This window comes from Lissotriton helveticus, chromosome 8 (assembly GCF_964261635.1).
Source record: "Lissotriton helveticus chromosome 8, aLisHel1.1, whole genome shotgun sequence".
NCBI classification, from domain to species: domain Eukaryota; kingdom Metazoa; phylum Chordata; class Amphibia; order Caudata; family Salamandridae; genus Lissotriton; species Lissotriton helveticus.
In genome coordinates this window covers 738,983,381-738,996,926 of record NC_136069.1, presented here as the reverse complement: position 1 = coordinate 738,996,926, position 13,546 = coordinate 738,983,381, and the positions used below count along the sequence as shown (strand labels likewise).

Here is a 13,546-nt window from a genome sequence, read left to right as displayed (position 1 = left end):
AGCTGCTCAGGTAGCCCCCTCCATGTTTCCGCCCCGTTTATGACATATTCTGTTACGTTTACATCACATGTCTATGTATACGCCCTGTACACACCTCTTGTTACACCCACTTTATGCCTTATCTTTCGCGACTGCTACAAACTCCGCCTACTGCTACGCCTACTGTATTGAATGCAATGTATTTTGTTTAACTATATATACTGATGTTCTGTTATTAAAAGTTGTGCGCACCATTCCCAGATCCTGCCCCGGCAGCTGCCGGGCCCCTGCCATCCCATTCCCATGCAGGCTGTCCTGTTCCTGTCCTTTATGCCTATTAAAGCCTGTCAACTTCAGCTACCTCGAATCTTGACTCTTATTTATTGAGCTATCTGTTTATATTGTATCCAGTCAAAAATAGAACCGGTAATTAATTATTTATTTACCACACCTTCCTAATAGCGAGCTGCATTTGTATGTATCATTGTTTTGCGATCACAATTAAAGTCACAAAACACTTGCAGTTTACCACCTACACCAAGTAGGTAGTAATCCTTTTTAATGATGAAGGGGCCACCAGGGGAGCGCTTCCCCTTTGTGAAAGGATGTGAAAATATTTTTTAAGAGCAAGCAGTGGTCCCACGGACTGCTGCCTGCTCTTAGAAAAAAATGAAACAGACATTTTCTTTTCTTTTTTAAAATGCATCCCATGTAAGGTCTCTTTGATGTGAAAAGGAGGTTTCTGAGGTGGGAGTATCAGGCAAGTAACACTACTCAGCTTCCCTCGTTGCCAGCCTTCAGAGAGAATCTCTCTTCATTACTAACACCACCTAACCCCGGACTCTGCAGCACACTCTCTTCCAGCCCTGATTATCCATTTTCTACCATCCATCTCTTGTGCACCTTATCTCACAGCTGACCTTGGGCCCCAGTCCCATATCAGCCACCATCCGGATCCTTTTTCATTATTCCTGGTAAAAAAAATAGTAAACTCCCCCTCAAACTTAAAACATTAAATATACCAGTAAATATAATTAGCACACACTTTAAAATATGTTCCACAGTGGCCCTAATGACCTGACTGCTAATTAAATAAACAAAAACAGAAAGGCCATGACAGGGTAGGCTTTAGCGCTGGTGTGGAAGTCTTTATTGATGCCCCCATTAACCTCTTTCTCTTTACTACCACCCTCCAACAGTGCCCGTCCCCTCTCCGTAGCCCCTCTCCATCATGACCTCCTCCTCAGACTCTCACACACCACCCTCCACCAGTGTCCCTCATCTCTCTGTAGCCTCCCGTCCACCGCAGGATGTTCTTCTTGGATTCTCTCATTGCCACCCTCCACCAGTGTCCCAAATTGCTCTATAGCCCCTCCCCCATGACCTCCTCCTCAGATTCCCTCACTACCACCCTCTACCAGTGCCCCTCATCTCTCCCTAGCCTCTCCGCCTCATGACCCCCTCCTCAGACTCCCTCACTACCACCCTCCACCAGTGCCCCTCATCTCTGCGTAACCCCCCTATGACCACCTCCTCAGATTACCTCACTGCCACCCTCCAACAGTGCCATCATCTCTCTATACTCACCCCTATTGACCTCCTCCCCTGATGTCCTCATTACCACCCTCCAACAGTGCCCCTCATCTCTCTGTAGCCTCTCCCCCTCATGATTCCCTCCTCAGACTCCCTCACTGCCACACTCCAAAAGTGCCCCTCATGTCTGCGTAGCCCCCCATGACCTCCTCCTCTGATTAGCTCACTGCTACCCTCCAACAGTGCCCTCATCTCTACATAGACTCTCCCCTAATTCACTTCCTCCTCAGATGCCCTTATTGCCACCCTCCAACAGTGCCCATCATCTCTCCGTAGCCACTCTCATATGCTTTTCATTTGTGGTATATGGCTACTCATAGTATAGGGTTTCACAGTACTTTATATCATTCACACATTATGCAAAGACAATGAAAAATACAAATTTGTAAATCAGCCTATAGGGAATGTCACATAAGCCAATGAGGATTACCAGGTGTAGGATTCACATGTGAGCCATACTGGTGGGCAGTATGTTTTAAGAGGGATAGGTCTGGAGAAGTACAAGCACAGGATTTAAAGCATACCTAAGTGGTTAGGGTTTGTCTTTACTGATAAAAAAAGGACATCTGCCAAAACAAACTCGTTATAGCAACATTAGAATAATGAAAGAGTGGGGACATTCTAACTATATCGCAACACACAAAAACTTTCAAATTATACCATTCAGGTTTGTATGCAGCTCTTAGAATACAGTTCATAGGTCACTGTCCTATGTTAGATCTGTAACTTCTGAACTGCAAGTTACAAAAGGATCTCTGTAACAAAGGCAGTAACCCACTGAGCTATCCACATACACTACAGGTTTATCTGCATCCCAAAACTACAAACAGACAAAAGATTTCTATCCAGCAGGACCATTAATCACCAGAGTTATCCGGACATTTGTACAGTTGTCTTGCATTTGTGGCAGAGCCAGTCATGAAAATGATACAAGTAATTTAAGTGAAATATACAGGCATACACACAGTATGTATCTTGCTGGGCCCTCACGGATTTTTAAAATATGAACAAATAGCCACACATTCTCGGAGCATACATGAAGTATGTATCTTGTTGGGCCTTTGCAGGTTTTTTAAAAAACGAAACAGCCACACATTTTCTTACCTGCTGGGTTAGAAATCTGTCTCATAGCCCGATCTGATAAGCAGCTGAGGGGGTCAGGAAAGGTGAATCAGGATAAACAAACTCCTTTTCTCCAGCGCTGAAAAGAAGGAAATATCCATGCAGCACGCAAAGGTCACCTGGTGCCAAAGAAGGGATTTGTCCCCTTCACCATGTCCCTATTCTACCACAAGTGGCCGGGGACACAGCTCACCTTTCCAAAGGAGATGCGTGATTGGGGGTGCCTGAGAGAGAGCCAAGGCCCAATCACGCAACGCCTAGAAGGAGATGATAAATTACATTCAGAGGAACGTTTTAAATTATAGTGCAAATGTTCTGTTGCCTTCTTGACGTCACTGCAAAGGCCAAGATTCGTGTTTGGGTGGGCCTGGCCCACCTGGCCCACCCTCTAGAACCGGGCCCGCATGGGAGACAGCAAGAAGCGCGCGGCGAACACGAATATCCTGCGTGTTTATTTTCACACTGAAGGACTCTGTGGGTCTATAGTCCAGGCTCACAGCGTCAGTGAGCCGCAGCTGCGTTGTCCCACTAACCACAATCACCTGGGGTGACACCAATCACCTGGTGCGTGATTGGTGTCACCCCAGGTGATGGTGTCACCCGGTGCGGTCCGCACCCCCCCCCCCCCCCGAACCCCCCTAGTGACGCCAGATTCTGTACATCAGATGAAAGCCAACGGGTTCATATTTTCAGCAGACTTTCGTAATTATTTAAGAGCACTCCAAGGTAGGAAAATGAACTGATACCTTGTTTGCTAACTAGTCAGAAATTACTCTAAAAGAAAATGTGATATTGGACCTCTGGATTTACAACAGCACAGTACAAATTATATGTAAGTCAAGCAATTCAATGAAGGGAAAGAAAAATCGGAAAAGGTGGGTGAAGTGATCTTAGTGTAGTTGGATAGAGTCACAAGAAATGACAAATTTCGATTGTCTGGTCCATAGGAGAGTTGACATTTCATCCCAATTACAACTATTGTAGCAGGCCAACACAGTACTACAGTACTACAGTACGAAGGGAAAGCATCACTATCCCTATCTATTTCAATTTGATCCGTAGAATTATTATGCAACATGCATTTTGGTAGTAGGTATTTTTTTCACTGAATGTAAATGCACTAAGCTGATTTAGAAAGCTTTCTGTAATTTAAAGATTCATTTTATTGTTATTCTTCCTCAGGCAATGTTTGCTGCATGCGAACTTGGAGTATTTGACCTGCTGCAGGAGTCTGGTGCCCCCCTGCCTTCTGCCACCATTGCTGAGCGTCTGCATGCCAGTGCGGATGGGATGGAAAGATTACTGTGCGCATGCGTGGGATTAAAGCTCCTGGAAATCGAGATGAATAATACCGAAGGTAATGCCATAATGTTACTGACATTAGCAATGCCAGGCCGTGATATATTTCATTAATCATATAAAAATTGTATTATCAGAAAATACATCTTTTTTTATTTTTAGTCCAGTTAATCAAGAAAAATGCTTTATATTCTCGCTGTGATATTTACTAAGCATTTGGCTGTTAATATCAATAAATAATGAAATGGAGAAACAGGTAGGACCAAAGTGTATGGTTAAATCCTCTTTCTCTTTTGAAAACAGGGCAAAAAGCCATAGTGATATTACAAACCTAGGGAAAACCTTAGTACGTTTTTTATAATATATCCTAATAAGTGTCCCATATCAATTAGTGCATCTGGAAGACTAGAGCACATTTGTTAAGGAAGCCTTGACAAAGTCACAAGTTTGGCTTTTGTATGATGCATTCTCAGAGGCAGACAATATTTGTGCACACATTAACATAGACCACAAATATATACACATATGTCAACAGAGCAACACAACTAGGAACACACTAATGTGGGAGCCGAACACCAATAATTAACTGAACCTCAGTATTTCATGTACCGCAATTTTTACTTAAGGAATTTTGGCTCTGGATCTCCCATTGATATAGCTGTAAGGGATTACACTCCCCATCCATGGATCATTATTTTAGCAGAATTAAAGTCAAAATATAACTTACATCTCTAAATGACTCAGTTCTAGATCAGTATAGGGAAAAGTGGATTTATTACAGAATTATTATTAAGAACGATCCAATGAATACAAGAATACATAAATCTGCCAGGAAGGCTCAGTTACAGAAAAATAGTGTAACAAAGCTTACAAAAATTCTTATTTAGGTAAACAAAATTAAAGTGAATATAATTGTCAAACTCATGAAGATTAATGACAGCATTCTTTAAGAGGGTGAAAATCTCAAAATAATCGGACAGAGTCTCAGCTGTAAAATGGAAAATCAAATCACCCAAGAATCGCCAAAACCAGAGCTTTTTAAGCACATTTTGTGCATAATAATTAAAAACACTGTAGATTCATCATGGCATTATCATCATTAGGTCACACTGGCAAATCAAAACAGCTACACAAATAATACATTTCTTAACAGTAACCTATTCCTTAACGTAACAGAAATTTCCCATTTGCTTCCTCAGCAACTACACTCCGGACATGGACAACCTACACTCAAACATTTCTCAAATACTAGCACATAGAACTGAGCTCTTACTAGCCATGGAGTCAGAAAGGCTAGAATTTGGGAAAGACATGTAGGTGAATATTCTTTGATTTTTGGCTGTTTTCTGCAGCTCCCGTCGGAGTTCTCTTCCGACACGGAGCATCTCTGCAGTGTGTCTTAGCTCTTACCTGCCCCTCTGTCAGCTCTTTCTGGGTAACCCCCCTTTCTGTGGTATTTTAACAGTAGCCAAGCAAGAACTATATTTCCCAGAATAAAACAAACAGAACTACTAACTGACATGATAATAAGAACAGTGTGGTATCATGCTCATGTAATTGTTCTGCCATTTTCACCCCCTGCTCAGCCAGTGTGAATGTGCTGTGTGCTGCATGGAAAGTTGGAGTGATGATGCGTATTGGAATGGTGGGTGCCTGAGAGGTGAAGTGTGACAGTTGAGAATGGGCTGAGCAGCTGACAGGCTGCTCCTGATGGGGCTGCTTCACAGGAACATATCTACATGTAACAATCTTCAATAAAACTTCATGAACTACATCCTACCTACGTGGATCTTCATTACTACACTGATAAGCAGGGATGGGTTTTAGTACCCAGGAAGTAGTGGCGCTCAAGCAGAGTAAACGTAATGTGTATAATAACGTGTGTGTGTCCTCTCAATTCTCGCTCCGGGTAAAGAGCCCACAACCGGCGTCTACAGTATTTGGCGACGAGGATGGGATACAAACCCACGCGTGCACATGTCCTGTTTGAATGTGCAGTGTGCTGCATGTAATGTTGGAGTGATGATGCGTATTGGAATGTTGAGTGCCTGAGAGGTGAAGTGTGACAGTTGAGAATGGGCTGAGCAACCGGCAGGCTGCTCCTGGTGAGGCTGCTTCAGAGGAACAGATCTACATGTAACTATCTTCAATAAAACTTCATGAACTACATCCTACCTGCGTGGACCTTCATTACTACATTATTTTGGCGATGAGTTGGTGACTACCTACGTGCTACAACCGGATTTCAGGGAGCTGGCAAACAAAAGAGGACCTGAAGATGGAGCAAACTACAGAGCCTATTGATGCTGCCAACACAAAGTACAGGAGGAGGTATTTCATAGGAAAGAAAAAATCCAAATAAGATACAAGGAAGTTCTTCACAGAACAACAAAGATGTCTACAAGAAAGAAAGAAGTTCCTCACAGAAAACCAAAGAAGTCAACATGAAACCTAAGAAGATGAAGTACTACGCCTCTCAGCCCCACCAGTGGCATCACCATCTGACTGCCCTAGCCCAGGGGTACTATGCTCATCTGATTTACTTACATGGGACTTTGAAATTTACAAGCAGTGATTTTTTAACACAAGGAAATCTCATTTAGGCTACAACAAGAAAAAAATGGGGCAGATGTTTTTCACTACCAGGACATGTAATATTTAAATCCAGATGCCCTACTTTTTAAAAGTAATTAACCTTGTTCTATTGGCCTTTAGGGATATATATATTACCTACTGGCGGTCGCCAGTAGGTATATATAGTTAGGACCTAGTATCCATAGGAAATCCGCAACATTCTATTGGGAATAAGTTTGGCGCCTGTTGATGAATCTTCGCGAATTTCTCAAAGAAGATGGCCCGCTCCTTCTCTGAAAGTTTTGGGGGGATTCGTCAAGTGGGGCAGAGAAAAAAGGGGGGTCCCAAACGTGTTTTCCCCATGTTATTTTCCATAGGACAATTAGACACGGCTACAGCCCGAACCACTGAACGGAATTACACCAAACTTGGCAAAATGGTAGGGACTGGTGCGCAGTACGGCCTTTTCTTTAAATGGTGTAAATCCCTCCAGTAGTTGTTGAGAAAATTGAATTTGAAAAAAATTATATATCTATATAAGCTTACTGTAAGCTTACTGTACTCTGTACCTTCCCGAGTACGAGTTGCATTCTGATTGGCTGCCAATGTCTGTCAACACTCCAAAACAGAAATGTATGGCAGCCATCTTGTACCTCGGTAGACTGAGGCACAGGAAAGCAGAAAAACAAACATGTAGAACTCAAAAAGGGTGCAGGGTAGAAGCACCCTGACCCTCTAGGCCTGCTCAGGGGGTCCCACAAGGACACCCCAGGCCCCTTAAAACATTTTTTTTTAAATCGCGGGGTACGCACACTGTACTCATACGGTACGCGTGCGGTACTCGTATGGTACTCGTACGGTGCGCGCACCCCGTGATTTTTTTCTCCAAAAAATAAAATGTTGTTTTTGGGCCTGGGGGGTCCTTGTGGGACCCCCTGAGCAGGCCTAGGGGGTCAGGGTGCTTCTACCCTGCTCCCTTTGCGTGTTTTCGACCTTTGTTTCACTGCTTTCTTGTGCCTTGGGTCTACTGAGGCACAATATGGCTGCCAACACTTCCTGGTTTGGAGTGTTGACAGACAGTGGCAGCCAATCAGCATGCCTTCCAGAGAAAGCTGCATGCTCATTGGCTGTCAACACTTCTAACCAGGAAGTGTTGGCATCCATCTTGTGCCTGATAGACCGAGGCACAAGAAAGCAGAAAAACAAACGTGAAGAACGCAAAAAAAGGGCAGGGTAGATACACCCTGACCCCCTAGGCCTGCCCAGGTGGTCCCACATGGACAAAAAAGGCCCACATTTAAAAAAAGAAAATACCTGGTGTTTTTTTAAAAATTAACCCCCGAGGGGACCAAATCAACATAGTGATAAAGAAGTGTGGGGGGTCCACAATCCCCCCACACTGCCCCGGGGACCGCCGCCCCGGAGCAAAGCAACACAGCCCCTTGGCGCATACTGGAGGCTCCTGGTGAGCTACTTGGCCCCCAGGGACCCCCAGTTTGCAAGGGGAATTAGTTCCTATTCTGCAAACACGCCAGGGGTTGCGCTGCAGAGAGGTGTAAAAAAGGGTGTGGCCTCATTACACCTCTCTGCAATGCAGCCCCCTGGCGCATACTGCAGGTTCCAGGTGGGCTAGTTGGCTCCCAGGGACCCCCAGTATGCAAGGGGAATTAGTTCCCCCTCTGCAAACATGCCCGGGGGCTGTGTTGCAGAGAGGTGTAAAAAAGGGCGTGGCCTCATTACACCTCTCTGTAATGGGAAACATCCTTTACAACACAACTTTTACCACGCAGTGCCTTTACGAAGCAACTTTTACAACACAAACCATTACAACGCATTGCGCTGTGGGGCGCTCTAGGATAGGGAATACGTTTAATTTACTGTCCAACACCTTCCCTAGTGTCCACGGGGACTGGAGCTGGAATAGTAAATTAAACTATTCACTATCCAGCGCCCCAAATCACTATGCGTGTAGTAGGTAAAGGTATTTGTTGTAAATACCGCGTTGTAAAGGCATGCGATGTAAAAGTATGCTTTGTAACGTCATACATCCCTCTGTAATGCAGCTCCCTGGCTTATACTGGAGGCTCCTGGTGGGCTAGTTGCCCCCCAGGGACCCCCAGTATGCAATGGGAATTAGTTCCTCCTTTGCAAACGCGCCAAGGGTTGCGCTGCAGAGTGTTGTAAAAAGGGGGCGTGCCCTCTGAACACCTGCCTGCAAAAATGTAGTAAATCAGTATAAAAAAAATAACAATTAATACATTTAAAAATTGTCATTTAAAAAAGCTTCGAAATTCAATGAAAAAACCATAGGTTTCAGGCTTTATATAGTTAGGAATTAGCATTAAAAAACCTTGCAAATTCACTTAAAAAACCATAGGTTTCAGGCCTTATATAGTTAGGAATTAGCCTTTAAAAAACCTTGCAAATTCACTGAAAAAACCATAGGTTTCAGGCCTTATATAGTTTGGAATTAGCGTTTAAAAAACCTTGCAAATTCACTAAAAAACATAGGTTTCAGGCCTTACATAGTTAGGAATTAGCATTTAAAAAACCTTTGAAATTCACTGAAAAAAACATAGGTTTCAGGCCTTATATAGTTAGGAATTAGCATTTAAAAACCTTTTTTAGGGGTGTTATAGTTAGCTGGACATTTCTCTCATACAAAACCATTGAAATTGCTCCTATATAGTTAGTTGTACTAACTATATTTCGCGCACCCGCAATCCACTGCTGATGATGCCACATATTACATCAATCATGACATGGTCAGTGACATCACTGATGACATCTCAAATGACATCACTGATGACATCACTGATGACATCATCCACGTTACAATCACATACACCTTTTCATACACTAGTAAAATCTTTCATCACTCTTTGTAAAATACAGAGTATCATATTTGAATCCATTGTCACAGCAATACAAGTATCTAAAAACCCACTCAGTGATTCATAGATGTATACACACATCTAATCACTTACCTGTAGATTCACTCATACATGCTGTCAATGAACAATAGAACACTATCAAAAATACTTAAACCCCTATATCCACATTACACACCAGCACACATCCTATTCACATATGAAGTCATCCTACTCACTTATGCAAACAATGGATCATGCTTACATATTTACTTAGCTACACACTTATACAAACACAACTTCATCTATTCATTTTGATAGTAAGTCATACTTAGTGAACTATAAAACCATTATTACAAGTATAGTTATCCATACAGTCACTCACACAATCATTGAGTCTTATGTATACTTATTTATATACAACAACTGACACATACACTGCCTTTTATTTTTCTAGTTTGTTGGACATGTACCATTGAGAAATATATTTGCTCATCACCACACCCATAAAGATATTCACTCACCCAAACAAGTATTAGAACATGTAGTTTTAACTTCATATATCTATTGAATCAACTATTCACACATCTTTGGGCAGTCACACACCCCCCACCGAACCACACACACATTCATTCTCCCATACAAATACTCAGTTAACTAATCAATAACTAATATAGACTTTCACATAGCTAGTAACATACTGGAGAACCAGTTTACACAACAACTGACAAAGTGATACAGATATTCACACAGTTTAGTCACTATCCACTATATTTAGTGAGACACTATAAATTGGTCAAGTAAACAGTCAATTACACTGCTACTAAATCCTCCATCCAAATATTTATCTTTATATATCCACTCATTCTTCAATGCAAATTGCTATATATATAATGCATATTTAAATAACGAAGCAAACCACATTCACTGGATGATGTCATCAGTGATGTCAGCAGTGATGTCATTTGAGATGTCATCAGTGATGTCACTGACCATGTCATGATTGATGTAATATGTGACATCATCATCAGTGGATTGCGGGTGCGCGAAATATAGTTAGTACAACTAACTATATAGGAGCAATTTCAATGGTTTTGTATGAGTGAAATGTCCAGCTAACTATAACACTCCCTAAAACTTATAGTTTTTTGAGTGAATTTTAAAGGTTTTTTAAATGCTAATTCCTAACTATATAAGGCCTGAAACCTATGGCTTTTTCAGTGAATTTCAAAGGTTTTTTAAATGCTAATTCCTAACTATATAAGGCCTGAAACCTATGGTTTTTTAGGTGAATTCGCAAGGTTTTTTAAATGCTAATTCCTAACTATAAGGCATGAAACCTATGGTTTTTTCAGTGAATTTCAAAGGTTTTTTAAACGCTAATTCCTAACTATATATATATATATATCCGTTCCACAATCCTACTAATCGCTCTGAACACCAATTCGGCAAACGTAGGTACAGACCACAAAACAGCGCTCAAAATATCTTCAAAAGGTGGTTTATTGCTCCTTTGTCACCAGCATTACGCATTTCGGCTACGTCATGGTAGCCTTGATCACATGACCATAGGAACCAATAAGTGCGCTTATATACTGTGTAAATCCCGATTGTAAAAGCGTCAGCAGTGCATAGACATAAAAAATATACTATGAAAACAACATCCATTATTTGCATACAATGGTATGGACCCGGTAATTTCAATATATTCACAAATATTTTACAAAATGTCTTAAAATATTCATCACTCAGGAATAACAATTCTTATTTCAATATACCTGTTCTATCCTACCTAATCCATCCCAAAAACATTATGCATGTCATTTTACTTGATTCATGTACAAAAATGCTGGTCAAAGCTGAATTCATTCAACAATCCGGAAAAGTGCAAGTGCTTAACATATTAAAGTGCTCAGTTGTGCAATGTGCAAAATCAGTTAACCTTAAAACAAGGAAGAATTAAATTCATATAATTAGGGGAATGCATTGGTGATGGCACGTTTTCCAAACCTCTATTTATGAAGAGTTACATGCCACCCACGTTCAAAGCATGTTAGTCTGGACAACACGTTAATTCTGAAAACTGGTGTGAATCAGTATGTATTTGAGACAAAGAGACATTATGGCACAGTGCCCAATTTCAATAGGAGAAAAACTGTAGGTAAAGTCGAATAAATACCAATTACCCCGCCCTACCGAACCCAAAACTTGTTGTTTTAAAGGAGAGACTGCAGAGGGAAAAAAGCCTCAAATAAAATGCAAACACCCTGTAGGGGTGTTCATGGAGCCCTAAACGTATAATCATTTGGTTAACAGTAACCGAACCAACCGGATAAGATGACACACAGGTACAATCTGCATCTGAATAACAATCCAGCCAAAAAATGATGTTAACAAGGGTAAGCCTCTATATAGCTGAGAAATATATTTGCTCATCACCACACCCATAAAGATGTTCACTCACCCAAACAAGTATTAGAACATGTAGTTTTAACTTCATATATCTATTTAATCAACTATTCACACATCTTTGGGCAGTCACACACCCCCCCACCGAACCACACACACATTCACTCTCCCATACAAATACTCAGTTAACTAATCAATAACTAATATAGACTTTCACATAGTTAGTAACAAACTGGAGAACCAGTTTACACAACAACTGACAAAGTGATACAGATATTCACACAGTTTAGTCACTATCCACTATATTTAGTGAGACACTATAAATTGGTCAAGTAAACAGTCAATTACACTGCTACTAAACCCTCCATCCAGATATTTATTTTTATATATCCACTCATTCTTCAATGCAAATTGCTGTATATATAATGCATATTTAAATAACGAAGCAAACCACATTCACTGGATGATGTCATCAGTGATGTCAGCAGTGATGTCATTTGAGATGTCATCAGTGATGTCACTGACCATGTCATGATTGATGTAATATGTGACATCATCATCAGTGGATTGCGGGTGCGCGAAATATAGTTAGTACAACTAACTATATAGGAGCAATTTCAATGGTTTTGTAGGAGTGAAATGTCCAGCTAACTATAACACTCCCTAAAACTTATAGTTTTTTGAGTTAATTTTAAAGGTTTTTTAAATGCTAATTCCTATCTATATAAGGCCTGAAACCTATGTTTTTTTCAGTGAATTTCAAAGGTTTTTTAAATGCTTATTCCTAACTATATAAGGCCTAAAACTTATGGTTTTTTTAGGTGAATTTGCAAGGTTTTTTAAATGCTAATTCCTAACTATATAAGGCCTGAAACCTATGTTTTTTTCAGTGAATATATATATATATATATATATATATATATATATATATATATATATATATATATATATATATATATATATATATATATATATATATATATATATATATATATATATATATATTACCTACTGGCGGTCGCCAGTAGGTATATATAGTTAGGGATTTTTTCCTATGGGATTTTTGAAAATTCTATGTCGAATAACTTTGGCGTTTGAGGACGGAATTGGCTGAAATTTTCAGGAAAATTGAACATTTTGTTTCTGAGCAGCCCCTGAAAATTTGGGGGGGTTTCGTCAAGGGGGGCCGAGAAAAAAGGGGGGTCCCAAAACGCGTTTTTCCCATGCAATTTTCCATAGGGCGGTTGGACTCACTTTTAGCTCGAACGGCTGAATGGCTTTCCACGAAAATTGGCAAAATTGTAGATATTGTTTGCCCGATGTGCCTTTGCTAGGTCTCAATATATGTGCTCCAGTGGATTTTGATAAATTAACGTTCAAAAAAATATATATATCTGTAACAGCGCTCCGGTTAGCGCCCCGGTTCGCGTACCTGACGCGTAACGGAACTTCGCGAAGCGAAGCTGATTGGCTCTTTGGTGTCTGTCAACATTCTAAACAGTCCGGAGCGGCCGCCATCTTGTCTCTCGGTAGGATCGAAAGACAAGAGGAGGCCAAAACAAAGGGGGAAATGACCATAAGGGGGCATAGTAGATCCTCCCTGCCCCCCTAGGTTTGATGTGGAGGCTTTAAAAGGGCCCCGCGGGGCAAAAAACCCCAAAAAACGTTTTTTTTGCGTGGGGAGCGCCCGGTACGCGCAC

The 13,546-nt window shown here is 41.1% G+C and overlaps 1 protein-coding gene across 1 annotated transcript in view; it reads left to right on the top strand.

The window, feature by feature from the left end:
* The window catches only part of LOC144772890 (acetylserotonin O-methyltransferase-like), a 685,677-nt gene that overhangs the window by 176,911 nt on the left and 495,220 nt on the right, over window positions 1-13,546 (top strand). The window contains exon 2 of the mRNA XM_078657556.1: window positions 3,877-4,051. Within this exon, the coding sequence (XP_078513682.1) occupies window positions 3,877-4,051 (175 nt within the window). The remainder of the gene's footprint in view (window positions 1-3,876; window positions 4,052-13,546) is intronic.